The following is a 27,500-nucleotide window of genomic DNA, read 5'->3' as shown; positions in this document are numbered from 1 at the left end:
AGAAAATCAACAACAACGACAACGACAACAACAACAACAGGAATTGCTCTTACCTCCCTTGGGAGACAAGTGTACTCCAAAATTCTCTCAACAGACACTGTATTTGTTTCTAGCTGAGTGGCGTTCTGAACCAAAATGTTGAGCATGTTGGTTATCTTGATTGAAGAAATGAGGGAAAGTTTCCATGACCTAATCATATAACTATGATATTTGGCATAAATCAATTATTAATCAAACTTGACAAAGGACTTAACCGCCTGTCATTATGGAAATTTTTCTAATGTCTAAAAACACTTCTTTCAGAAAGCATCAACAATTTTAATCGTTTAAAAAAAAATTATAAAACATTCTCGTAAAAAGTCATAAGTGTATATAAACAATTTATTTCAATAAGCAGTTAGTGTAACGTTTAGCTCTTAATGTTTGAAAAATGAAAAACAAGAATAAGCACTTGCACTGATTGAACGATTAGATTTCAAATATGAATAATTAAACATGCAGAAAAAAGTACCAGAAGACGATTATTTCATGTGAAATCATCACTTACCTGCAGAGCGTATGTAATTGAAAGACCAACAAGACTTGCAGATGTGTTGTCTGACAAGACAGCAAACAATGCAGTGAATTGTACAATCAGGTTGCCTAAAATTTCAAGACGAACTCGAAGCCACCTTTTGGGAAAATATCAAAGAAGTCAATAAGAGATAATTAAAACAAACAACAACAAAAATGTGTTGGCAAAGACATGGATAAACTTGATTTTTTTTTTTTTTTTAATGAATTTTTTTCCGCTAAATATGCATTATTTTATCATTGCATTATTTGGCCCATTATTGTAATACGTAACAGTTATTGCCTAAGGAATCAATGCCAAGTCTCCCATCCCTGCGATACTTGTCATTTTGCGATGGTACTGGCATATCAGATTAAGTACCATAAAGTGAGGTAATGATTGATGGAGTCATGGGTGGTGTGCGGGTTCATTACACGCTGGTGAAACATAATTCGCCATTCCTTCTCAGAGAAGCATGCACACACACACACGCACACACACACATACACGCATAATATATGCCACACATACGCACATGTAACACATTAAGTGACACTTAGCACTTCGGGCAGAGCAATGGCATCTTTCGTTTCCATTCAACACAAACAATTTGCAAAAAAAAAATCAACGGACTGCAAGGAAAAGTCCAGTTTGTTCGAGATTTCCGTGTTGGCCTAAGAAAGTGTTCGAGATTTTTGTATTGCCAATACTAACGAAATAGAAGGATTAAAACTAGGAATTGTACTGAGTTTGAGATTTCCGTGATTTCGAGATTTGCACATTCGAGATTTCCGTGCTCGAGTGTATATGGAAGGAATCCACTCAACAGGCACCCAAAGTTAAGAATCAAATATGACACGAAGACTACCACTGTACACCAAGGGACTGTGATAACAAAACATTTTTTATTTTTTATATCATTATGTTATCCTTTTTTTTACTGTACATAAAATTGAAAAACTAAAATTATTTCTTAGTATTAATTATTGAGAGAGTTCTTTATCTCTTTGACTTAAACTAGAAATGAGTACAATTGTACTAATTTATCAACAAGCATTACAATGGTCCAATTCCCAAACAAGGACACAAACTTTAATGGAAGGGACAACAGATAGAGGCACATCGCATGTGGGCATCCATCAATGAAGAATGGTTAATATAAAGATATCTTTCTCACCTAGCGCATGATGCATTGGCATAAAAACATTTGTTGTTGGCATCAACAAGGCGCAGAGAATCCTGAAAAAATCTGTCAGTGACTTGAAAAGCCCTGATGCTACTTGCTCCATTGATGGTCTCAGCAAAGTGGGAAAAAATTGGAGATCTTTTGATGGACTCGAGTCGACGAAACTGCCTTGATGAGGGAATGTAGAATTTCTGGAAATATGTGTATGGATAATGTTTATAAAGTTGACATTCTAATATGGGCTTACATAAAAATAAATATTTTCAATAATTGGTTACAGTACTTACAAACAGAATGTGATTATAGCCAGGTCATGCTAGAGGCCAGAGTGCTTAGAGAAACTACTTAATTGCTTCTCTCCTAAACACTTTTTTCCAATATGAAAACTAGATTAACCATAGAGCTTGTAAAAATTTTCTGACTATAACATAACTGCTAATCTCTTTGGTATTTTAGAAATCTCTCCAAAGTGTGACAAAAGAAAAATGTATCCAAAATACCTTTCATATCTATTCAGTGAAATATCTACTTCTAATCTAACTCTGCACTTCATCATAATTAGCTAGGTAAATCAGTTATTCTATCTCTACATCATTGACCAAGCATTTAGCTTTCATTCATATCTAAGGCTTAATGCAAAAATACTTACTTGAAATAAGATATACACAGAGAATATAGGAATCATAAAAGCCAAAAAGAGTGGAGATGTATAACTGATGACAACCACTACAGATATGATGGAGAAGAGATACTGCAGGCAAATTCTGGTTTGCCGTGAAAAGCTTGTATCTGTAACGTCCACATCACGGGAAAACCTGGGAATTTAAAATTCCAAGCCTAAGTGTAAATAATTGATCATTTGTAACAACGCCTTCCCAACAAAATGATCCCCTCTGTTACCAACCTCATTACACTAAATTGTTAGAGTAAATCGAGAAAAAAAACATTCAAATAACTATATACCACTCGTATCTAGAGCTTAATGAATTTAGAAATGCGAATCATAGACTATTACTAATAACACTTAACTTTGGGACCTTATGTCTGTCTTCACAGTGACCTAAAATTAAACCAAATCATATAATGAATATCAAATATTTAAGCCGTTGATTTCTATCATTCTCTTTCAACATCTGTCTACAAAAGGCCTCTTTTTGATTACTCCCTGGATTGTTCCTTTCCACACTTCCCTCGGGAGAATTTGTACTTACATCTTTATTTACTAAATCTGTGTATATGGCCAAACCATCCTAGACTGTTCTAACTCTATCTCGCTGAAGTGAGTGATTGAACATCAATACCTAACACCACCCTACTGTCTGACAACTCTTACTTAATTTAAAAATTAGAACAATCTTTCATTTCAAATCTCATTGATTAATTGAACATCATGCAATGTAGTCTGTATTGTAATAAATGGCTGTAATGAACAATCAGAGCGAATCGACGTTAACAGAAAAGGGAACGAGCGAGGTCATTTCCAAATTACTTAAAGCAGTGAAATGATGACTGGAGCTCCTGGCTAATGTCATTAGTCCTTTCAAACTATCAAATTTGTAAAGCCAGAGTTCAACCTGATTTCTGAAGCATGGAATAAGACAGTAACATTTGCTTGTCACCCACTGAAATGGACATTTGTTCATTGCATAGCATTTTCCACTAATGAACTATCGAATACTGTAAGAAGGAGAAAAAAAAATGTTACTACTACCACACTGTTGCCCAATTAAAGGAGTAACCGGGCATCTTATACTTGCTCTAAATACATTTCATAACAACTGCCTCAGCTCTTTGGTACATTATCATAAGATATCAACTACATATTGAGATGGAATATAGGTGATCCATCAAACAAAAGTGAAAAAATCATCCATGCTGTTCAACTAAGAACATTGTTAGACACCATCTTACCCGCAAAAACAAAAACAAAAAAAACAAAAATTGAAGTGCTTAAACTTTCCTAAAACTAAAATCACTCAAGATCACAGAACAGTACATTTTCCGCTCAGATTCCATACCCTTACAATTTTTTAATCAATAAAAAATGAAAGCTTTATCATGACAATCATCAAATTCCATCTCATTTCTCAACAGACCTATTGAGAATCCTTCCAAGTGGTGTGGTGTCAAAAAAGGTCATGTTCTGGTGTAAGATATTATCCAGCATTCCGTTGTGTAAACGTTGGGACGCATTCACAAATTGTACCATCAGCAATAGAAGGAAGAAGGCATTACCAATTACTGAGAAGAGAAACATTTATCATAAACAATAAATCCGTTTTTTATCTGATTAGAATATATTCTTTTATTACTCTAAATCATTAATTATACTCCAATCCAACAAGACCTCAAAAATAAAAATCCATCAGTTTGTATTTTTCATAAAATCTAAATATTACTAGCATTCATTATTTAGTGAGATCTCGGATATAATACGAATTAACCCCTGTTCTCCTTGGCCTTGTTGTATTAGAAGCCAACTGTAGAACTTAAAATTTCATAAAGCTATATTTTCATCTATAAATATATAATTCAAGCTATTATGATCTTATAAAAGAACAAGTGATATGTAAAGCAACAATTGTTAAAAGGAGGTTACTTGATTAAAGATTATGGTAACAAATGTGATTAAGGAATTAAAATACTAAAATAAATAAATAACTATATGTTGATAATGGTATTAAATAAACGTTGATATAATCATAATAATTGCTTTTTAAAGTGCACTTAACGCACTTAACCATCAACACAACCAGAGAAAGAACAACAATAACATCAACTACAACAATAATATATGGCGATATACAGAAGCATTTTCAGCCTTTAGAACCCACAAAGGAGTATAATTTCGAACTAAACTAAAGAATAGTTCTCTTTTTAATACACAGTTTAATGCCACACAATTCTATCATACCACAAAGCAATTCATAAAGTCCCACATCGATTATTTTACCTTGCAATACATTGAATAGACAATAAATTCCAAGGTAAAACTCGGTTTTGGATGTGTAATCACTGGAGAATCTGTTTGACACGTTCTGCAGGAAGTGGTCAGAGGTCCAAACAGACAGCCAAATGCTTCCTCCTATGTTGACTCCATTGTACAACATCAAAAACACAAGCACAGCACCAGCAAAAGGATATCCAAAGGCACGCAGCAGAAAAAGAAACACTTCCTTCTTAACCTTCAAAATATAACAAGTAGGAATTTTTTTTTTTTAATGATGAACAAATCCTTGAAAATGTTTTGCTCAATTTGTTTATCTTTCTAAAAAATTAAATTATCCCTATATTTGTATTATCTGAAAAATTAAGAATTACAGGAATTAGAATATATACATGCGAAGCTAGTTCTAATAAGAAAAAAAGTTACACAGCCAAGGGATTTCTAGTGTATCATAAAAAGTTCTTCACAGATTTGTTCAGCATTGTTGATTAAACTTAAAATCTAATTTATATGGCAATTTGCAATGTTTTAGGAAAACACAAAATACTGATTACTCCCAGAAAAGCGCTAAAGCCATGTAATAAGCCTAATAGCATTCATAATAAAATAGTTACTTTACCTTTAACAGAAAATGATTGAGTAGAAAAGTGCCAGAAGACAATAGAGAATAAAATTTTTGCGGCGATGGGGGCCCAAACCCGCGAACTTCCTGATACGACAACTCCACCTGGCTGTGAGAGGACAGTATGCAGTCGACGCCTTCCACCACTCCATAAAAAAGTGGTTTTAAATGTAATGTCTATCCTGAGCCTCTCTCCCGACTTCTTGAGATCATGGGTTCAAAACATGCATGCTCAGCGAAGTTTGTTTACAAGCCAGCATTAATGCGAAAGCTCTATTCTCAACAGAAACATATAACATACCGATGACTTGAGACATTTAGTAAGCTCCGATATTGGGGTTGAATATTTATTCAGAAAAGTGAGTGGAGCAAGCACTTATGTTGATAATAACAGAAAATGAAGTGAATAGAAAAGAGCCAGAAGACAATAGAGAATAAAAATGTTGTGGCGATGGGGATCGAAAACCGCGACGTTACTGATGTGACAACTCCACCTGGCCATGAGAGGTGACGCTATGCAGTTGATGCCATCCACCACTCCATAAAAAAATGGTTTCAAACGTAATGTCTATCCTGAGTCCCTCTCCCAACTTCTTGAGGTCATGGGCTCAGGACACACAAGCTCCGAGAAGTTTGTTTACAAGCAGCAGTAATACTAAAGCTCTATTAACACAAACATATAACATAGAGACGATTACTGCCGGCTTGTAAACAAACATCACCAAACTTGCGTGTCTTAACCCATGACCTCAAGAAGTTGGGAGGGGGACTTAGGATAGACATTACGTTTGAAACCACTTTTGTATAGATTGGTGGATGGCGTCGACTGCATAGCGTCCCTCTCATGGCCAGGTGGAGTTGTCGTATCAATAAGTTTGCAGGTTTGAGCCTACATCATCACGAAATTTTTATTCTCTATTGTCTTCTGGCACTTTTCTACTCAATTCATTTTCTGTTACTATCAACATAAGTGCCTGCTCCACTCACTTTTCTGAATTACTTTACCTTTCCAGTTTCCGATTTCTCATCTTGAATCAATACTTCTCTCTCCATATTATTCTCTCTTTCATATGGCCAAACCAAATCTTCACCAATTTCAGAGTTGACGGAAAGGTCACTGTCTGATATAACAGATCTGGAGCAGTCACTCATGGCTGAAATTGACCTAAAGAACACGGAGATGGCAAAGCGGAATAGTTGTAATTGATGGTAATGAGAAATTGGTATAGTTCTCTTGTCCAAATAACAGTGTTCTAAAATCTATAACTATGCAAAAACGTCACAATGCCATTCCCAAAAAAAAAAAAAAATCTAATTGAAAGAGATCCCACAGTTCAGGACATTTCTATATTTCTGACAATTGTATTTTTGAACACCAGACTTCTAAAGAAAGAGAAACATAATGTGTTTTAAAATTAAATGACCTTCATTCGTTCAACTTGTTGTCATCATAACATTTTGTTAAAATGCCACTGCAGAATTCTACTCACATGCCATTTGAATGTAAAGTAAGCTGAGAGATGTTAGCATACAGATGATGTAGTTATCTAGAGTCAATGCCATCATTTTATGTAATAACAAGTTGTATTGATACAGCTTTAGCATCCTTTGTCCATACATACGATAAATCTAAAACCTCTAAATTACATTTTTTTAAACCAAAAATAATTTTAAGTGACGAAAGGAATAATAATAATAATAATAATAATAATAATAATAATAATAATAATAATAATAATAATAATAATAATAATAATAATAATAATAATAATAATAATAATTCCAAAGCGTTAACAACAAACCAGACATTAGTTCAGCTCAACACAATTAACCAAGAGTACACGGAATTATCTTTATTTCACTATTACTATTAATAGTTTATCGTTCACATTCCTGGTTCAGATAATCAGTGACAATATTTCAAATCATTCTCATTTTAGTGGCCTAAAGTTTGGCCCTCAATGGTCTCATAACATTGGTCATTAAATATTTCCTATTATTTATTGATTATCATATGTTCTATTCAGTGTAGTGTTGTTATCACATATACTTATAAAAGGAGGGTTTTATCTTTTGAAAAAACAACAATTTTATCACCATTTTAAAAGGAAAACTATAATAGGCAAGATACAATGAATTTTTAAATGTTAATTGAAATAACATCTTGCACTCAATTCTTCAAGAATAATTCCCTTTACCTTCGAATCAATGGCAGGTCCTCATCAGACAAGGTAGCCTCCATTTTTTCCATGACCTGTTCTTTTAGTTTTTGAACTAATAAATAGAAAAACAAAATTATCCAAATGGACAATCAGACTTCATTATATCAGTAAATTTTATTTAAATCAGATCTTATTATTAAGAGGGTTTTTGTTGGGTTTTATTTTTCAGAAAAAGTTGGTAGTCTAGCCCAAATAAAATTTCAATGAAAGACAAATTACAAGACTTTTCTTCAAGTCTGAATGGCTTTTTTTATGACAATAAATGACATTCTTTAAAATTATCAAAGTGAAAATGATCTGATGCAGGAGTTCGTTAAGAAAATGGATTTTCTACTTTTTTGAGACAAACCTCTCTATTTTTTCTTTTTCTTCATACCCTATGAATAATAATTCTTTACAATAAAGTAATTAAGAATGCCTTTATATTACGGCAGTTTTCTATAATAAACAGAATGTGTGACATTTTCAGTCTTATTCTAAGGAAAGCTAGTTAAAAAAGAGCACCCTACAAGAGACTTGAACTCTATGAAATGAAAATTGTCAGCATACATAGGTTGCTACGGTAATAAATGAAGCAGAGTGGAGTATAATAAGCTTGGTTAAACCATGAAATGTGATATTTAAATGTGCATTTCGATGATTCATTATTCTTTTAGTTATATATTTATGAATGCATAAATCTAAAAGAAATGAAAGTGGATTACATTATAAATCAGGAGGCTTCAACATAATACAGAAATTTTTATTCATAACAATATATCTTACAATTGTAATTACCTTCAGGATCATCGACTTCCTCATCCCTGTGCTCCATAAGGTAGGTTTTCACAAACTGGGCAAAAGGACCATCATGACTCATGAGATCTTCGTAACTCCCCGTTTCAGTGATACGTCCCTTGTCGACTACAATGATAGAATCTACCATCGGCAACCAATGAATACCATGAGTGACCAAAACACGAGTCTAGACAATATGAGAATTTAAAAATCAAAAAATGCAATAGTACATGATGACTTTGACAAATTTCCCATCCTTCTTTTTACTTATACTTGGAGCACATTAATGGATATTATCTTTTTACTCCAGGACTTCCAATTCTTTTAATGAACAATATCTCTGTCACCTTATTTTGCCCTTTTTTTTTCAATCGCTGTATATGTTCAAAACGATAAAACAAATCAGTTCAATCTAGCATCTTTATACTTAACGTAATTTATAGCATATTAACTGAATGCAAACATTTACTGATGGTTGTAAGAGAAAATCCTTACCATCAGGCAGTTAAAAGAAATCTCAAAGAACAAAACTGATGCTCCTCAGTTATTATTATCAAACATGTACTAGTTATGACTAAATTTAATTTAGTAAGAAAGTATCAAAGCTGACATAGCTGAAAATATGTGATAAATTAAAAGACATAGGATTAAACTGGAGAGGAATATAAATGTAAGTAATTTACAGTTTGGCACTTGAAATTCTAATCATCACGGACAAATAAGGATCCTCAATATACATAAATTGTTTTAGATTCAAAATTTCTTTTTGTATTCAAAGTTTCAATCATAGTTTTCTCGATTAAAACAATCAAACTTTTAAGGGTGAGTTGAAAACAAATGGACACCTTTCCTCTGATGATTCCTTTGGGGCCCAGCACTTTGTCAAAGATGTGTTTTCCTACATGAGCATCGACAGCACTCAGAGGATCATCCAACAGGAAGACATCACTTTCTTGATACACTGCTCTGGCCAGACTGATACGCTGCTTTTGACCCCCTGATAAGTTGATGCCCTACAAAAACAATTAATAAATAAACAAATATAGAATATGAGTTATTAAATCAATCAACCAGTAGATATTTGACCAATCAAAGCACAGGATTTGTGACACAAATATAGCTGGTTATTTACAAACGATAGAATGAAAGAAGTTGATATCATTCTGCTCTTTGTTATTGTTTCTAGACTGCTAATTGCTTGATTAGTAAAGGTTACACATAGTCTTTTTGTGATGGTATGATTGAGCAAGCATGGAGAACTAAAGAGTATTTTCCTCAAATGCAGACTATCGATGATACTGCTGTGTAGTTTGCCTTGTTTGGCACTGACTTGTCATCTAATTACATTTGGACGACTGTCCGAGGGGCGTGGTTATGTTTCCTTATACTATACGTCTATTGGCTTTGAATTCCTGAAAAAATTGACTCTGCTGAAACGATAAGTTTCCCCATTTTTTAAATATTCTATAATTTATGTTAAATTTTTTTTCTTTTTAATATTCAATGACAATTAAATCTTGAATACCTCCTTACATAGGAATGAGCCTGAAAATCAAGATTGGTGATTTGAAGAAGTAGAAATAGGACAAAAAACACAATCATAAGTATCAAAGTTACAATAGTCATATAGAAAGTATTAGCAAGTGTGATGTGGGTGGGCATGGAGGATCGCTTTTACTAACATTTTGGTAAGTAGTCCTATAATATAATAAGCAGTGGTGACATACGGAGATAAGTGCTCCTATTGTTGAGTTCATTCAGCCTACTTAATAAAATAAGAACACTGTCTGGTCCATTCTTATAAGATGCCACTTGGTTAATAAGGATTATGCAGTATTACCATTAATCCTTTTTCTTTTAATTATCAAATAATCCGGGGGTTTTCTTTAAATATCAAATAAGCAATCTAATGCAAACTTTTACAACGCTCTATTTTCTATTCTCACTTCCAACCATTCCTACCTTCTCGCCAATTTCGGTGAGTTCCCCGCCTGGCAGTAGCTCTATATCAGGGTCCAATGCACATGCTTTGATGACTTTCCTATAAAACCTATTGTTCATCTCTTTACCAAACAAGATGTTGTCTCTCAGGGATTTGTTTTGAATCCAGGCTTGTTGAGGCACATACCCTATTGTACCCTAGAAAGAAAGGAATTGTGCGAGAGTCAAGAAGGCTCCCAACAGGAAACATATTTGTGAAGTCCTTGATGGATAAAAACATCAAGATTAAAATCACATGGTCTGGACTTAACTTTTTAAAACTTTGTTATTAAAATTTCAGCAAGAGTCTGCAAACTTTGAGGGGTGAAGGTTTAACCCTTTACAGATGGTTGGAATTTCATCTAATCTAGCAACCAGTCTTACCATTTTCACTAAGAAAGTAGTAACAGCTTCCCTTAAAACTATCATTTTAAAAAATCTTCAACAATTTGTGAGAAGGCAAAGACAGTCCATGATAGTCCCAAGTTTTATATAATATATGTGTGTAAGTAAATTTCTCAATAAAAAATGTAGGATATTTTAAAGGGATCGAACTGTCTGCTTCCCGTTGTGTTGATAATGAATCATATGAACAAAAATTACAAATAGTTAAATTTGAACCAAATATAAATCAACAGAGGTTACAATAATACCTCCCTCAAGCTTAGAAAGAGATGACAGTATACAACAGTTTTGTTCCTGAAAAAAACTATACATTTTACAATAGACATGTAAGGCAAAAATGTAATAAATTATTACCAAAAATTATGTTTTAAAACGATATTTGACCAATCGTCTAAAGCAAGTATTGTGTCGAGATGTTTTAGATATTGAAAATTGAATTTACAGTCAATAATATGAAACTTCGGTTATTTTTACAAAATTTTAAATGGAGAAGAGTGATTATAGTTTCTTGAAGAGAGATAATCCAAAAATGTAATAATTCTGATAATTTTGTTTCTTCAACTTGATCTTACAGCATCCAGTTTACTCTAACATAACACCAAATTGAGGGAGCGGGTCACATCTTGCTTGTTAAAGTGACAAATTTGTGAGCAGGCACTCATGTAAGTTGTGCATGAAACAGTGCCAGACAAAGCAGAAAAAAAAAGAATACAAGAAAAATGAATCTCAATAGCTATGTGTGGCTATGTGGTCTTGTGCCGCTATATGGTTATGCGGTATGACACTCGGTATCTGGTCGGAAGGTCCTGGGTTCGAGCCTCGGTCAGCTCATAGTTGAGTCCTTGGAAAAGTCTCTTTACTCACATTCTCTCACTTTACTCAGGTGTAAAATGAGTACCTGGCCATTAACAGCATTGTCTCTGTTGGAAAAAAAATTGTAATTTCACCTAACAGGAGTCATGTCTCGTTCTACTTGTTACGTCTTACTGTTGGTCAAGGACAATTTGTAAAGCGCTTTGAGCATGTTTAGTGGATACTGAGCTAAATAAAAGCTCAATTATAAAAAAAAAATTAAATCAATCAGCCTGCCTCGACTGTGGCCTGTATTTTCCTTTCTGCATTCTCTGACACTGTTTCATATACACCTTTTCAGATTTGGATGGATGTTGTAAACTAGGTTTAATTATATTAGTAACTCATTCTCACAAATTCTCCAAATTCTCCGCATCCCCTGGACAGCAAAGGAAACTAAACAAAATGTGAAAGAGTCCCTGGGCATGAAGGAGCCGTATCTCATCAAGATCATACAGAATCTAAAACTTGCTTTTTTTTCTCTTTTTTTTTTGACATATCAAGAGACATGACACCATTGAAAAACTTATTCTAGAGGGTATTGTGGATGATAAAAGAGAGAGAGGGAGACCTAGAAGAATTTGGTCACAAGACATCAGTGAATGGATGAATAAGCCAGTGACTGAATGCAGAAGGATGGTGCAGGACAGAAGCCTGTTTCGGTTGGCAGTTGCGGAGGCCAGGTTCAGGAGGGATAAGCCATGATGATGATGATGATGATGATAAGGATCCTCACCTTAATGGAAGCACTGCCACTGTTTCTGTTCATCTCCCCAAGTAAGGCAGATAAAATTGAGGACTTGCCCGATCCTACTTGGCCTACAATGGCAACCAGCCTGCCTTGAGGAATTCTGGCGGTAACGCTATCCATAAAATAAAAATAGATTAAATCAAGGGTGTGTGCCATTTACAGGTCATCAAATTATAATACCAAATTTCCTGGCAATTTTATTTTTATCCATAGGCTTTCAATGCAAACTTCCTTCTCCCCCTTCTTCTCCTCTTCATTCTTCCCTTGTTTTTCTTCTTCTTCTTCTCCCCCTTCTCCTCTTCCTCCTCCTCCTCCTCATCATCATCATCATCATCATCATCATCATCATCATCATCATAAAACAAAGTTGATTGTTTTTTATCCTTTGTTGTTCAATCAACGTCATAAAATCTAAATTCAGAGTTCAAACTCCCATTTTTCATTTTTTCGAACGTCCATGAATTAATCTCAGTCTTGAAAATACCCTCAAAATTATAAGCTAAACATAAACCATTTGGTAAACTATGGAGAGTAAAAATCAGGATACACTTCAGTGTTAGCATCCAATATATCTTTATTTCTGCTATTTTTTTTTATTTTTTTTTTTTTTTTTGGGGGGGGGGGGGGGGGGGGGGGGAGTCCGGTTTATATATAACAATCAATGTGCTTACTTTTTCAAAACAGGCGGCATGTTCTGATCCCATGAAAAGGTTCCATTGCGCATAACAACAGGATAATCTGTAAAAACGTTTTTTTAAATATACAATTAAAGCAAAAGTTATGGCATTTCTTATAATGCAAATAATGTTGCTGTTATCTCCCTTCATATTTGTCCGTTTAGATGTGAAATAGAAGTAAATATTATTAAAGTACATATTTCATTAACACATTAGTATTTACAAATTTATTTACTGCTTCAAAAAGCATTATAATATGATAATTTAGTTATTACTCGGAAATGTAGATTGGGAGATGATGGATAAGTCATGCTGATCCAGATACATGCTGTCACAACCTTAGAACTCCCCTTTAATATAATCTGAATTTGGAAAATGACTATCCAACATATTTTTTTAAAATCAAGTAATATTTAAATAGTCTAGGGGAATGCAAGAAGAAATAGTCTACTACTGATCTCCTCAAAATGTCAACAAAGTCAAAGTGTTACAAAATCTACATACAAGTAAGAATATTCCATTTCATCTTCTTACCGTCAGTGGCGTTGGTTGCATCTAATCCTTCTAAATCATCCCCTGAAAGATAGTCTCTTAATCTTCTCATAGAGACATGGCACTGTAAACAACCAGGAAGACAGAATAACTTTTAGAATTATCTATATTCGATCTTCTTCTTTAAGATGTATGAAGAGTGGAACTGACTGATTATATCACCACATAAAAACTGAACACCCTTTTGAGGTTAAAAATCAATTAATTATTGCGATACATCAATCAATATGACACCCATCAATCAAAAATAATTTAAGGAAACATTTGATAAAATTATATTGAATTTATCATGTAGTTACAAAGTGATTTTGAGAAATGGAATTTTGTGGCTTGAATCAATCACTAAAATTGCCTGCCATTGCTAACCACATCGACATTTTTATCTTACATTTCTTTGAGTAATGTCATGCTACAATGTCTTATATCTTTCCAATGGATTCCCTAACAAAATTCAAAATCTTGTCTTATGATACTCAGGATTTGAATGTGGATTATTCAGAGTTCCCCGATATCAAAACAAAAGCTTTTGAGCATAAAAACTGTGACAATTGGATTAAAAAGAATAATAGTGACACAAGAAAGTGCTATATGTGCCTCATAGATAAGAAAAGATTAAGACTATGGTATTTCAGGATTGGAGAATGAAAAAAATTGGTGTGAATATGTGAAGTATGCTGCATCCTCTTGACTCCTCTTTGTCAACAATGTAAACACTACAATATCTTGTGTTGGTTTTATAACACAATTTGTTTCTTTAAATATAATAAATTTGTCCCAGTCTTTATTATATCTAAAAGTATTTGTTATGATAAAAACGGAAACCTGAAATTATCAACGATCATTCGCCACATATTATTTATTGAAGATTAAAATATATTCATCTTCATTCTTCATTAAGGTCAACATGATGTGAATTGGAATGAAGCTTCGGTGATGGCTCAAAACATGAAGACATATAAGAGTGACAACCTAATGGCGATGAGCAACATGGGAAAGACTAAATGCTAAGGACTGAAATTCATAATCTTAAGCTTCAGGAGCCTGAATTGACATTATCTGGTAATATATGAATCATTTGTTATTAACATAATGTTATCAAAAAATAAATTGAAAAATAATGGGGTAGAATTTAAGCACCAGTTAATTGACAAAGATGGGTTCTTAAAGTCTACTTTATAAACATTTTTCAACTTTCCAGCTTTAGCTCAAAATAAATTGAGTACCTGTATTAAGGAGGAGATAAGATTGGGCAGGCTAATCAAGGGTTGTCTGACCATGTTGAAGATGCTCAATGAGACAAAGGCAGTGGTCGGAGTGAGGGTATTGTCAGATGACCAGAGGACAAAAACGATGAATGTGGTTGATGTCATCTGAGATTAAAATAAGAGTAGACAATCAAACAGAAATATAAACCTTCAAACTGAACATTTTTGGGATTGAGACAAGGGAAAAAAACCTGGTGTCTAACACAAATGTAAATTGAATTTCCTGATCATAGTTGTGATTGATTAGTACAAAATACCTAATGATGGCAACATATGAATGTGTGTGTGTGTGAGAGTGTGTGTGTGTGTGTGTGCGTGCGTGCATGTGTGTGTGTGTGTAATTAAGAGGCCATTGATAGAACTTTAATTTGATTAAAACTTAATTATAAATCTCCATATGATTTATCGTCATTTTGAGACACGGAGCAAAAAACAGTTTTGAGGTTGAATAAATGAGCAAAACAGCTGATTTGGATTGGGTCCTTCACAAAGCTATGCCAGCCTGGATGAGAATTAAAATAGTTTTTACTCTTGTCACATGGTTTCACTGGAGTCAAAATTACATTTCTTAATTCGAAGCATTAATAATTCAGTCATTTACGATGTTCGACCAAGGACCATTGACTTAATCTCCTTTTCACCTGCATCAATGTAATAATATGATATTCTCTAGTCTATAAAATAAGCAGAAACTGGACAAGACAAAACAATTTCATATCAAGGTCAAGATCTGAATAAGTGTGTATGAAACAGTGCCAGATAAAGCAATGAAAAATACACAAGTAAAAAAAAATCTCCCAAAATGATTTTTGTGATGTTTTTCTTTTCTTGAATTTTTCTTTCTGCTGTGTCTGGCACTGTTTCATACACACTTTTTTTTCAGATCTTTATCTTACACCAGTGCCTGCTCCATGCGGAAGCGAAACCGACAAAAAAATTGCTATTTACCAATACAGGTGAAGTCAGCCAACTCAAAATATTCAGAGCCTGAAACATTGCTCCTTTCTTTAACTGGTAAATCTCCTTCTCTCGGATTTCTCTTATGCTCTTTTGAAAAGATGCTTCCCACGCATAGAGTTTAAGAACCTGAAATACATAAGGTTTTGCATTACATCCTTTCATTCAATCAAGGTTGTATTGATACAAAGTTACCCACAGTTTTATGATTCTTTTCTCCTGGCTGATAGTATACATTTGATATGTAGCCTTTTTAGAAAAATAAGAAAAATAAAATGATCCTTCAGAGCCACAATTACCATAAAGTCTGAGTTTATCTTGATTTCTGATCTTTCAAACAGACAGTAGCAATTGCTTGTTAGACTTTGGATATAATTTCTGTCACATCAAACTTGAGGTTTTTTTTATTATATAGCGCAATATCCACTAGGCATGCTCAACACGCTTAAAAAGGGGTCCCAAGCCAACAGCAACACTCAACATGTAGGACAAACATGGTGCCTGTTAGACAATATTACCATTTTTTTTTCTGACAGAGACAACGCGGTTAACAGCCAGGTACTAATTTTATAGTGGAGTGTGGTGAGAGAATGTGAGTAAAGAGCCTTTTCCAAGGACTCAACTGTGCACTGCTCAGAGTGGGACTCAAACCCAGGATCTTCCAATCTGAAGGTAAGTGTCATACCACAAGACCACATAGCCATACCAAAGACTGTCCTACCAGAACACTGCTAAGCCAACAGAGGTGTCAAATGTAACGTTGACGGAAGTGGTGCCAATATTGGCATCTATGCTTGTGAGTTAAGTATTCAGAACCCCTGCTATTTATAGGTACTTGTAGACTTTTTGACACAGACAACGATGGTCTAGGAGAAAATATGTAATAAGTAAAGCATTGCTATGGGCTTACCATACCATTTAGGTGCCTGAACCAGAGTTTGAAATTAGACATATCATTTGTATGTTAAAGCAAGCTAGATTCGTTATCATATCATCCTGGATGTAGTATAAATCTTGGAACGACATGAAAGAGCATTTAGTAAAGATCAGAAAAAAAAAACTCACCATCCTTATATGAAAATAAAATAAATGGAAACTCAATTAACTAAATAGCAAACCAAAGCTACTTATATTATGATCTCCTCTTTTTACACTGACAATACTTATATCCAGGTATTCATCCACATAAAAGTCAAGTGAGGTAATATTTTTATGGTATCCAATGACACAATACCATGGCCAGAGTCTTTTATCACTGGCATCCATCTAGTTACTTACCATGCTCACTGCTGCTTCCAATTGTTTCCAATATAAACAAATTGTTAAAAGTCTATACATTGCTTGATGCGATTAAGAAATGCGAGAGAAAAACATCAAAAGTTGGGATGTCGGATGATTTTAGTAGAAGGCAGGGCTTTATGTCAAGTATGTCTAAGCGACTCTAAGTAATCCTTACCCGTATCCCATTCAGCATCTCATTCATCAATTTCACTCTTTGATCTTTGAAGGCAATTTGTGCATCTTGTGCATCTTTGGTAAATTTGGAGAGTTTAACATTAACAGGGACGAGCAGGATTAAAACTAAAATGCCTGAAATAGGATTGAGAAAATAAAAATGTGTGCGTGTGTAAGAATGTATGTGTGTGTGTGTGTGTGTGTGTGTGTGTGTGTGTTGGAGAGTGATGTGAGTACCATCTAGGACCAGATTTCAGACACTCAAAACAGGAATGGAAACAAACCTGAAAAAAAAAAAAATTTCCTGCCTACATTTGATATAGATTCAAATATAAAAAGGTCTAAAGAGACTTTTTGAAAAATAACAAAAAAATTCATGAAGAATGCTTCCCTAGCAAAAGTTTGTTAAACTGACTGACCCAAATCAAATAATAAAATCATCGTTCTCGTCATCAGCATTATTGTCATCAGAATCACCATAGATAAATGCAATAGCAGTGTCTTTTCTAACGTCTCTGGTTGATCAATGAATACAACAATTTGACAGAATGCAATAAACAAATCAATTTGACTCGTCTGGATGGATATATCACTTTGTCTCACCGCAATATTCAAATAATGCGAAAACATGATCTCAGAGATTTCCATGAAAGTGCCCCCCTAATTCAATTCTTGCATCCCCTAAAACTTGTATCACTGAAACAGAATCTTTCCAGTCAAATTCATATTTCCTGAAAACAGTCCGATTTTCCATTTATATCATTTTATTTTTCCTTTTTTTTTTTTGTGGACAGACTCGCTGTTTTAACGTGTAAACGTGTAACCTTATGACCACAAGCGAATCATCAGCTGTGATTTGAGTAATGTCAGGATTGTTTTAGACCCCTCTGTCCCTTCAACAATGATTGTGCACTGGATCTGTTTAATCTGGTGGAAAGTGTTGTGGTATATTGACGACCTATCCAAATGGTAGCAATCAATAATTGAATTATTTTCAAGTGCTTATCTATGTTTCATTACAATTGACAACAAATATATATTTTTTGTTCAATTTAGTAGAAATATTTGAGATGTTGATAATGGCAAAACTTTTTTCCTAATTAAGTATAAAATCTACCCCAAAAAAAAGTAAATAAATAAATACATGCGTTAATTGATTACCTAAACATATAGAGAAATTTCCTATTAATACAATGCACTTTACAAAGGGGCCATTGCCAAAAGCAACACTTAACATACAGGACTATAAATTACGCCCGCAAATTGCTCTCACACTTTCTTTTTTCAAAAGTGATAATTACATCTGAGTAAAGTGAGAAAAATAAGCCACAAATCTGCATATAGTATAGTTTAACACACATTTAAGATGAAACTTACCTGCCACAAAAGAAACACCTAATTGGTTATAAAGCATATAGAACCCGACAAACAATTGGATTGGACCAGAAATGATAGCCCACAGTGAGGTAGTGAGATCCTGGAATCTAGGGCAATCCACAGCCATCAAGTTAACTGTTGTACCAACTGTAAATTTCTGACGTGAATCAGCATTCATTGTTAATGACTGTGGAAAATGTAGTAATTTTGTAAAATGTACTTTGGAGATCTGACATTCAATGGTTCAGAGGAAGAGATCTTTTTATTTATTTTTATTTTTTAAATAGTGATTAAATCAGCTAAATACATACAGTTAGCGTCCAGAAGAAAGTTCAGGTTGTTCTTATGTTGTTATTTTTTCTGCGTTTAAATAAATGTTATTGTATTTTATATCATTTTAAAGTAAAATGAATTCCCCAACTAAAGGTGAAAATTTCTTAGTCAGCAGCCTTTTATCTTCAAGATACAGTGGAACCTCCCAATTACGACACCTCCGAATAGCGACAACCTCCTGATTTTGACATTGACCTGTGGTCCCGATTTTTTTCTATTTAAGATCAGTAAAAAAAAAACCTCCAAATAACGACGCACTTTTTGATAAAACCTCTGAATAACGACATCATTTTGGTGATTTTCTGCAGTTTTCGTAGATATTTGATACTAAAAATACTGAATATGAGTACTCAAAGTTTATAAAAAACGATTCCTGCTTGAACCAATGAGAACGCAGCTTTTTTTTTTGACGAATCTTGGCTGATATGCATTAATAAAAACCAAGGGATAAATGTAAGTGTAAGCAAGTAAACACAAAATCTTGGAAAATGTGATATTATGTGGTGATAGAAGTAGTAGTAGTAGTAGTAGTAGTAGTAGTAGTAGTAGTAATAATAATAGTAGTAGTAGTAGTAATAGTAGTAGCAGCAGCAGCAGTAGTAGTAGTAGTAGTAGTAGTAGTAGTAGTAGTAGTAGTAGTAGTAGTAGTAGTAGTGTTTTTGTGGGAGGAGGAGGAATTTTATCTAACTCACAGCGTCCGAATTACCTGTTTTTGTTTGTTTTAAAGGGTTTTACAGCGCTTGTGACACATCTATGTCAAAGCAGCGCCAGTAAAAAGGAAGAAAATTGGAGAGTAAAAAACATTCAAGATTTACAATTGAAATGACATAAGAAAAAGTAAGACAAAGGGGAATGGTTTAAATAGGTAACAGATGTAGATTCTAGGAGCACACTATCAGTGTACTCAGTTCAGATCACCTAAAAGTAAGAGGAATACACTACAATGCTTTGTTTGTTTTGTCAATGTTAATAAAAACTGGTCCCGCAGGCCTTACCACGCCCACTTTGTCCGCCATCTTGGAAACCTCTAAATAACGACACCTCCGGATAACGACATAAAAACTCGGTCCCGTGGCATGTCGTTATCGGGAGGTTCCACTATATGACCATTTCAAATTGGAGGATGAAATTTCGTTGTCCCAAGTTGACACAAGAAATGCACTGTGACGTCCAGAATAAAGTTTAGGGTTTTGTATCATTTGTTACTGATCATAACAATAAATTAGCTATGATAATCTTGAATCAAACAGAAGAAAATATTTAATTTGTTCAAAATTATATCAATTGAATTTCCCATGCAGTGTTGTTCAGTATTTTGTATGAGAGCCGTTGGCTTGCATCAAGTCCTGAATTCAGTGTCTCATTGATGATGTTAATCCATGGATATGTTCTTCGGTTATCTCATTCCAAATTGTATTCAACGTTTCAAACAAAGCATCTGGATTCAATGCAAATTCATGAGACTTGAGGGTCAAACTCCAAGCCTTCCCAATAGGATTCATATCAGGACTGATACTTGCCCATGACAATGTCTGAATAGTGTGGTTTATAAGAAATTCTTGAGTGATTTTGACCCTGTGAGGAGAAGCGCTGTCCTGTATAAAAAGATCAATATCATAGTCATTGTTTTCTAGGAAATGAATGACGCACTTCGAAAGGATTTGCTCAATGTAATCTTGTTCTCGGAGGTGCCTGGTAACTTTGATGAGCGGTGTATTCTGATTGCCAAAAATACCACCCCATACGGTAATCACACAGTATCCTCAATTTTTGACAGTTTGAACATTGTTTTCATTTTTATGCTCATTTTCTCAACAATAGCAGAGTAGTCTCCAGTGTGAAGAATCTACTTCATCACAGAACTTTTGACCATTGTTCTTGCATCCAACGAATATGACCAAGAGCCCAACCCATTCGTGCTAATTTATGTTGTTCCATCAAGAACTTCCGTTTGGCTGGCCTGTGTGCAGTTAGACCAATTTGAGGTGACGTGTAATAGTTTGCCTGCTTACTCCCATTTCTTAGGCCATTGAAGATGCAGTTTTGAAATGGCTAATTTCGTGAACACGAATGATTTCATCGAACTCCCCTTCATTAGTAATGCTAGGACGGCCAGATTTCAAAAGGTCCTTAGCTATTCCATGACTTCTGTACTTGCTGAGCTGTTTATACACAATTCTTTCAATGACATGGAATACATGTGCCATGTGTATGACTCTACTGCCGGCTTCAATGTAGCCAATTATTTTATGTCTTTTGTTTCTAATTTTGGCATTATCAGAAAGGTTTAAGTTGAAGATATCATTGGAAGGAAAGAAAGAAATACAAATAAACAATAAGGTGATGTCATTCGCGAAAATTCTATTCAAAAGTAGTAACTAATGGTATTCTGGCTACATGAAAACATCTGGGGTCTGATTCATGGAGCGGGACTACGACGATAGTCCTAGACTAAATCCGTTGTCTCAGACTAAAAGGCGTTGTAAGATATTCATGAAGCCGGACTAAGCGAAGTCTTAGACTAAACGAGGGACTAAACGGGTGAAATTTACACCCGCGATTTAGCAGGTGTAAATATCGCAGTCTGAGACTAAATTTCAAAATCATAATATGTCCTCTACGCTGGGGGAAGTAATTGTACAGCGATTAGAACAAGAATACCCGACAGTTTTTGATTTTATATTTATTTTGATTTATTTATTTATTTATTTATTTATTTATTTTTTGGTTTTGTTTATTTTATTTTCTTTACTTTTCTCGAAGATTCGACAATCGCACATACACTCCTCATCTTGCCCATTCAAAACACTCTGCAGGGACTCCTCCTCTCCCCCCCCCCCCCCCCCCCCCCCCAACACACAGTTTCATAGTAACTTCCTCCTCCTCCTCCTCCTACTACTACTACTACTACTACTACTACTACTACTACTACTACTACTACTACTACTACTACTACTACTGTTGCTGCTGCTACTTTCACTATTATCATTACTCCTACTACTACTACAACTACTACTACCACTACTACTACTTCTACTACTACTACTACTACTACTACTACTACTACTACTACTACTACTACTACTACTACTACTACTACTACTACTAATACTACTAGGCCTATTACAACTACTACCATTACTACTACTACTACTACTACTACTACTACTACTACTACTACTACTACTACGACTACTATTACATTTCTTTTATGTCTTTTATCGTCCATTATTTTCTAGAAATTTCACGTCTCTCACTGGCCTTATCATTTCTATCACACCGCGCTAACGATTCGTTCACACTCCAACCATCGTTGAGTACAGACGATGCAATTTATACTGCATTTCATCGTATTTGTTTTCAACGTTTATTTGTTTATTGTTGTGCCGACGAAGGGTTTGTACCCGAAACGCCCATTGTCTGTATTGTTTCCACCGATTCATCTCCATCATCACTCTTTCGTTAGTATTTTCGGGACCCCATGCTTCAGGCAGCGCCCACCGCTCTCTACTTAGAACAATGCTACACCGTGGATAAGAATCATTTAAGTGCCATCGTCATTTATATTTACTAAAAACATTACACACACACACATTCTCAAACAATTTTTAAACCCCTAAACTTGTCTCACACTATTTTTATTTGTGGGGAAAAAACAACAACAAAATAAAACAAAAAAAACGATCAAAACAAACACGAAGAAGAAATAGATATGATTTCTGTGCCACTTCGTATGACGCATGCCCAGCTGGAAAAGTAACACATTTCTATGACGTGTTGTGGTACGTTTCCGAGGAATCCCCAGTTAAAAATAGATTGACCTCTGTAGTCTGAGACTTCGCAAGCGTAGTCAGAGACTTGATAGTCAGGGACGAAGTCTGACTCCATGAATAGCTTACTTTCCGTAGTCTCTGACTTCCCAAAGTCTTAGACTACAAAGTCTCAGACTTTGCTATAGTCTGAGACTACCATAGTCCCGCTCCATGTATCAGACCTCTGTAAAACACTTGGACCTGACTTGGACAAGTCAAGCACATTTTCTGAGTTGTACTTATATTTTAAAAGGCCGTATCTTGAATACGAATAGCCGTAAACTATTTGAATGGGAAATTCATTCTTCTTTAAAATGATTTGAAATACGAGAAAATTTCTTTACGTGTAAAAAGAATAACAACACAAGAAAAACCTGAACTTTCTATTTGAATGGGAAATTCATTCTTCTTTAAAATGATTTGAAATACGAGAAAATTTCTTTACGTGTAAAAAGAATAACAACACAAGAAAAACCTGAACTTTCTTTTGGACGCAAGTATATATAAATAGATTTTTAAAGGAAAAACATAAAAACCAATCAACCTAATATCTGCATGTTTACGTATAGACTACTGACTTAATTATGATTAATAAATTGATCAACTCATATGGATTATAATGATGTTTGAAGAAGATAAAAATGTATATGTGTTGCATTGTTGAGGTACGTAAGTAGCCATCCCATATTTCTCATATGTAGACCAAGTGGTGTTTATTTCTTCGACAGTGACAATACTTTTTTTTAATCCATGGTTGACGGATAGAGAAGATTCAGATTGCTATAAGTTAAGTTTGTTTGTTATAGGAATAGTTTTTCCACAAAAAAATCCATTCAAAATTTAAAATTTAAGTAGCAAACTGCATTTTATAAAAAAAATTTTAGGATAAAATTTGATTTCCTCTAAATGAACATGAAAGACCAAGGAAAGCAATTCCTTCCATCTGTATTTTAATGCAATACCTTTTTGTAGACTGCTGCAGTCAAACTAGTTTTGACTTTAGTTCCAATGTTGAAAGATGTATAAAACCTATAATTATTCATTACAGATGAAAGAAAGACGACACAAAAGAATGCTCCTGCAATGACAAATCCGTGCCATCTTGGGTAGTCAGCTTTGTTCTTTGTGTAATTTATCATTTTTCTGTTCAAGCAAGAAATGAATAAATGGGTGAATGAATGAATAAATAAATAAATGAATAAATAATTAAATAACAAAACATGTGAAAAGAATGTTTGACATGAATAATGGCCCATTTAGACGTACAGTCAATTCATCCACAGCTGGACGGATATCCAGAAACCGTTGGCAAAGTGATAACAATTTATGAAAACTGAGCGTGTAAATGAAGAATTTAACTGATGTCTGAATGAAAACTGTCAGACATCAGTTAATTTCTTCGTTTACACAATCAGTTTCCATGAGATTCTGTCACTTTGCCTACAGTTTCTGAATATCCGCCCAATCATGGATGAAGTAACTGAATGGCAAAATGGGCCATTAGACAAAATACAAACTTGTCAAAATCCTTCTGTAAAGGGCTGAAAATATTTCCCATTATCCACACCTGTCACAACCAATAGACACATAATCAGTAATTTCTTTAAAAACATTTCCTCAAAAATTCTGTTGAAAATCAGAATTTGGTGGATAAAAATAAAAAGCTGGAAGACAATTCTGCATGGAAATCTAAAGTAATGTTACATATACTTGCTAAGAAACGAAAGTGTATAAATTAATCAGTTCTTTCTATAAATATTAACATTATAAAGTAACTCATGTGCTATCTATTTCTCAAAATGAGATCATACTGTAGTAATTTGGAAATATATCTTTGGACAAATTAACCATTGAAAGGGAAAACATTCAATTCGAAATGGAAAATTCTACTTAAAATGAGAGAGAGAATAATTACTTACTCTAAAAGTAAAGGGTTGACAAATGAAAGCATGTCTGAACCAAGGCCAACAATTTGGGCTTTAAATAATGGAAGGTAGTAGATTTTCAAAAGTATTTTATACAAAGATAAAGTCTTTCTCTCCGGTGTCCTGGAGGAAACATCAGCCGTGTTATACGTTCTTGATCCACCATTGTTTTGGGTACTAAGCAAACCCGTCTTCTCAGTGGGATCGTCCATTTCATCCCCAAAACTGGCTAATATTTCATCACCTTGTTGTCTACTTTTCCTATGTAAATAAAAGAAAAATTACTATCTTTATCATATTGTTTCTTTGATGAAATTATAGAAGCTTTTATTTCAACGATTCAAGATGCTTTTAACAGGCACTGGAACTATTTGTTTTAAGTATTTAAGCAAAAGAAGGAAGCTGTAACACCATTTATTAAGATAACTGAGCTGAGAAAGAGCAAGATCATCATCAAACAGACACAATATTTTTATTTTTTTTAAAGTAGATTAATAGTTATGTACATTTACATGGCCTATTTGCATGTATTCATAGACCATACTCAATAAGCTTCTCTTATTTCCCCTTACAGGCAAAATGTGTGTGTGTGTGTGTGTGTGTGTGTGTGTGGATGGATTGGGGGGGGGGAAGGGGTCCTGATAGCTCAGCTGGTAGAGCACTGGCTTCACACGCAGGGACTGAGTAGTAATTGGGTAGCTAGGTCTGTTAGATATGGTGGAGAGTACTTTGCTAAAGACTAGCTCCTATCCAAAGGGTAGCAAGCAATAACTATTGTCCGTTTCACCCTATAAAAACCGATATAACCTCCTGCTACTTTTTTCTCTCTCTTTTATTTTTACAAGCTGTGTTGAACCTAAATTGTATTTCATTAGAATAAGTATTGTAGGCACTCTTTTACAAAGCAAACTCTTACAATACCCAAGTGTGTGTAAGGTGTCTTATCAAAGGACTCAATGCCAAGAACATAATTTTGCTATCATTATCAACCATCTGATCAGTGGCCATTCTCAATATCAATTGACATTTTAAACAAATGAGATACCATACCACTGAGTTACGAACGTTGTGATCTTTGTTGCCATCTACAAATCATTATTTCTTATTTCATTTTATTTTATTCTCTTTTTTTTTTCTTTTCTTTTTTTTTTGGGGGGGGGGGGGGTATATACGGACCACATTTAATCTCCTCGAGAGCGGGTTTTCATTCTTTTGATGTTCTTAACAAGATTTCATTCAAACATATTTTTTTTTAATTTAAGCCAATTTTTAGGATACCTCACCAAGGTACTCTTACAAAGAGAGAAGGCTTCCAATAAAAAGATATGTGGTTTGTTTTTTTCCTTTTAAATGTTATATATCCAAAGCATCATTGTTAAATTCTTACACTTCTTTCCAGGTACGAATTTTAAAGATTTCTTTTTTCCACACTCTGATAAACTCTGGTACAATATTTCTGCACTGCATATATGGAGGGAGGTCAGACAAATCTGAAATTTGCACAGTTTTCTTATAGCCAATGTACACCATTCTGAAACAGAGAAATAATAGAAAAAATAAAATTTATAAGTCATCATCATCATGGCTTATCCTTCCTGGTCATGGCCTCCACAACTGCCAACCGAAATAAGCTACTGTCCTGCGCCATCCTTCCACATTCAGTCACTGGCTTATTCATCCATTCATTGATGTTTTGAGACCATCTTCTTCTTGGTCTCCTTCTCACTCTTTTACCTTCCGCAATGCCCTACAGAAAATTGTTTTCAAGAGTGTTATGTCTCTTGATGGGTCCAAAAAAAAAAAAAGCAAGTTTTCATTTTTATATCATCTTGATGAGATATGGCTCCTTAATGCCCAGGGACTCTTTCACATTTTGGTTAGTTTCCTTTGCTGGGCAGGGAATGCGGAGAATTTTACGGCATTTAAAATGCATTGATTTTGTTCTCATCGGTTTCTTTGTGATTTTCCATGATTCACATCCATATAATGCTGTTGGAAATATGCATGTTCTTAATATTTTCATTTTCAGTTGGATGCTTTCACTTTTCCATAAGATCATCATTTTTGTCAATTTTGTTTGGGCAAGTGCTATCCTCCTTTGGATATCAGGGGTCGATTTTCCATTTACCTCTATTCTTGCCCCAAGATATGCAAAATTGTTGACATTCTCCAGTTTTTCTCCATTAACCACAATTTGAGATTTCAGACTTTTACCAAGTGTCCATTACTTTGATCTTCTTTGCATTTCGGAGCAGGTCTTTGTCCTCACTATGAATGTTGTTTTACGGATTGCATTAGCCTGTCTAATCCAGAGGGCAATGTTGTCAGGAGTGTAGTGTCGTCAGCATATCTCAGATCTAAGATTGGCTGCCATTAATTTTGGTGCACAGTAGATTTGTTAGGTCTCATCACCAATGACTCCTCTCATGACAGATTCAGAGTAAAGGCTGAAAAGAGAAGGAGACAGAATGAAGCCTTGCCTCGCTCACTCCCCTTTTGACTGGAAACCATGTGGATAGTCCATGTTCAAGACGAACAGAAGCAGACTGATTGAGGTATAAATTCGAGATCAGGTCTACAATGTTGTAATGGCAGTTCATTTCTTGTAAAATGTCAATCATTTTTGAGTGGTTCACATAATTGAAGGCGTTAGTGTAGTCAACGAAGCACATGTGTAGGTTTGTGTTTGATTCTCTATATTTTTCTATCAGAGCACGAATGTTGAAAATTTGATCTCCTGTGCCTCTAGTTGGTCGAAATCCTGCCTGAGAGAGACTTATTTCTTCATCAAGCTGAATTTTGAGTCGTTTCATCATTATCATCGTCATCATCATTATTATTATTGTTATTAT

At 34.4% G+C, this 27,500-nt stretch overlaps 1 protein-coding gene across 3 annotated transcripts in view; it reads right to left on the bottom strand.

Annotated features, from left to right (window-relative positions):
• The window catches only part of LOC144972826 (multidrug resistance-associated protein 1-like), a 39,529-nt gene that overhangs the window by 7,174 nt on the left and 4,855 nt on the right, over positions 1 to 27,500 (bottom strand). For all 3 annotated transcript variants that reach the window (XM_078914505.1, XM_078914506.1, XM_078914504.1), the window contains exons 7-27: positions 26,036 to 26,179; positions 24,643 to 24,909; positions 23,686 to 23,866; positions 18,579 to 18,765; positions 17,203 to 17,336; positions 15,738 to 15,875; positions 14,748 to 14,894; positions 13,507 to 13,588; positions 12,967 to 13,033; positions 12,281 to 12,407; positions 10,270 to 10,446; positions 9,153 to 9,320; positions 8,308 to 8,494; positions 7,507 to 7,582; positions 6,314 to 6,473; positions 4,693 to 4,924; positions 3,836 to 3,980; positions 2,389 to 2,554; positions 1,731 to 1,930; positions 548 to 671; positions 54 to 155 (exon numbers count right to left, since the gene is read on the bottom strand). In XM_078914505.1, the coding sequence (XP_078770631.1) occupies positions 54 to 155; positions 548 to 671; positions 1,731 to 1,930; positions 2,389 to 2,554; positions 3,836 to 3,980; positions 4,693 to 4,924; positions 6,314 to 6,473; positions 7,507 to 7,582; positions 8,308 to 8,494; positions 9,153 to 9,320; positions 10,270 to 10,446; positions 12,281 to 12,407; positions 12,967 to 13,033; positions 13,507 to 13,588; positions 14,748 to 14,894; positions 15,738 to 15,875; positions 17,203 to 17,336; positions 18,579 to 18,765; positions 23,686 to 23,866; positions 24,643 to 24,909; positions 26,036 to 26,179 (3,211 nt within the window). The remainder of the gene's footprint in view (positions 1 to 53; positions 156 to 547; positions 672 to 1,730; positions 1,931 to 2,388; positions 2,555 to 3,835; positions 3,981 to 4,692; positions 4,925 to 6,313; positions 6,474 to 7,506; positions 7,583 to 8,307; positions 8,495 to 9,152; positions 9,321 to 10,269; positions 10,447 to 12,280; positions 12,408 to 12,966; positions 13,034 to 13,506; positions 13,589 to 14,747; positions 14,895 to 15,737; positions 15,876 to 17,202; positions 17,337 to 18,578; positions 18,766 to 23,685; positions 23,867 to 24,642; positions 24,910 to 26,035; positions 26,180 to 27,500) is intronic.

This window comes from Berghia stephanieae, chromosome 5 (assembly GCF_034508935.2).
Source record: "Berghia stephanieae isolate SIO BIC M18660-M18661 chromosome 5, UCSD_Bste_1.3, whole genome shotgun sequence".
Classification (NCBI taxonomy): Eukaryota; Metazoa; Mollusca; class Gastropoda; order Nudibranchia; family Aeolidiidae; genus Berghia; species Berghia stephanieae.
The sequence above is the reverse complement of the archived record's forward strand: the minus strand, read 5'-3'. Positions and strand labels throughout refer to the sequence as shown.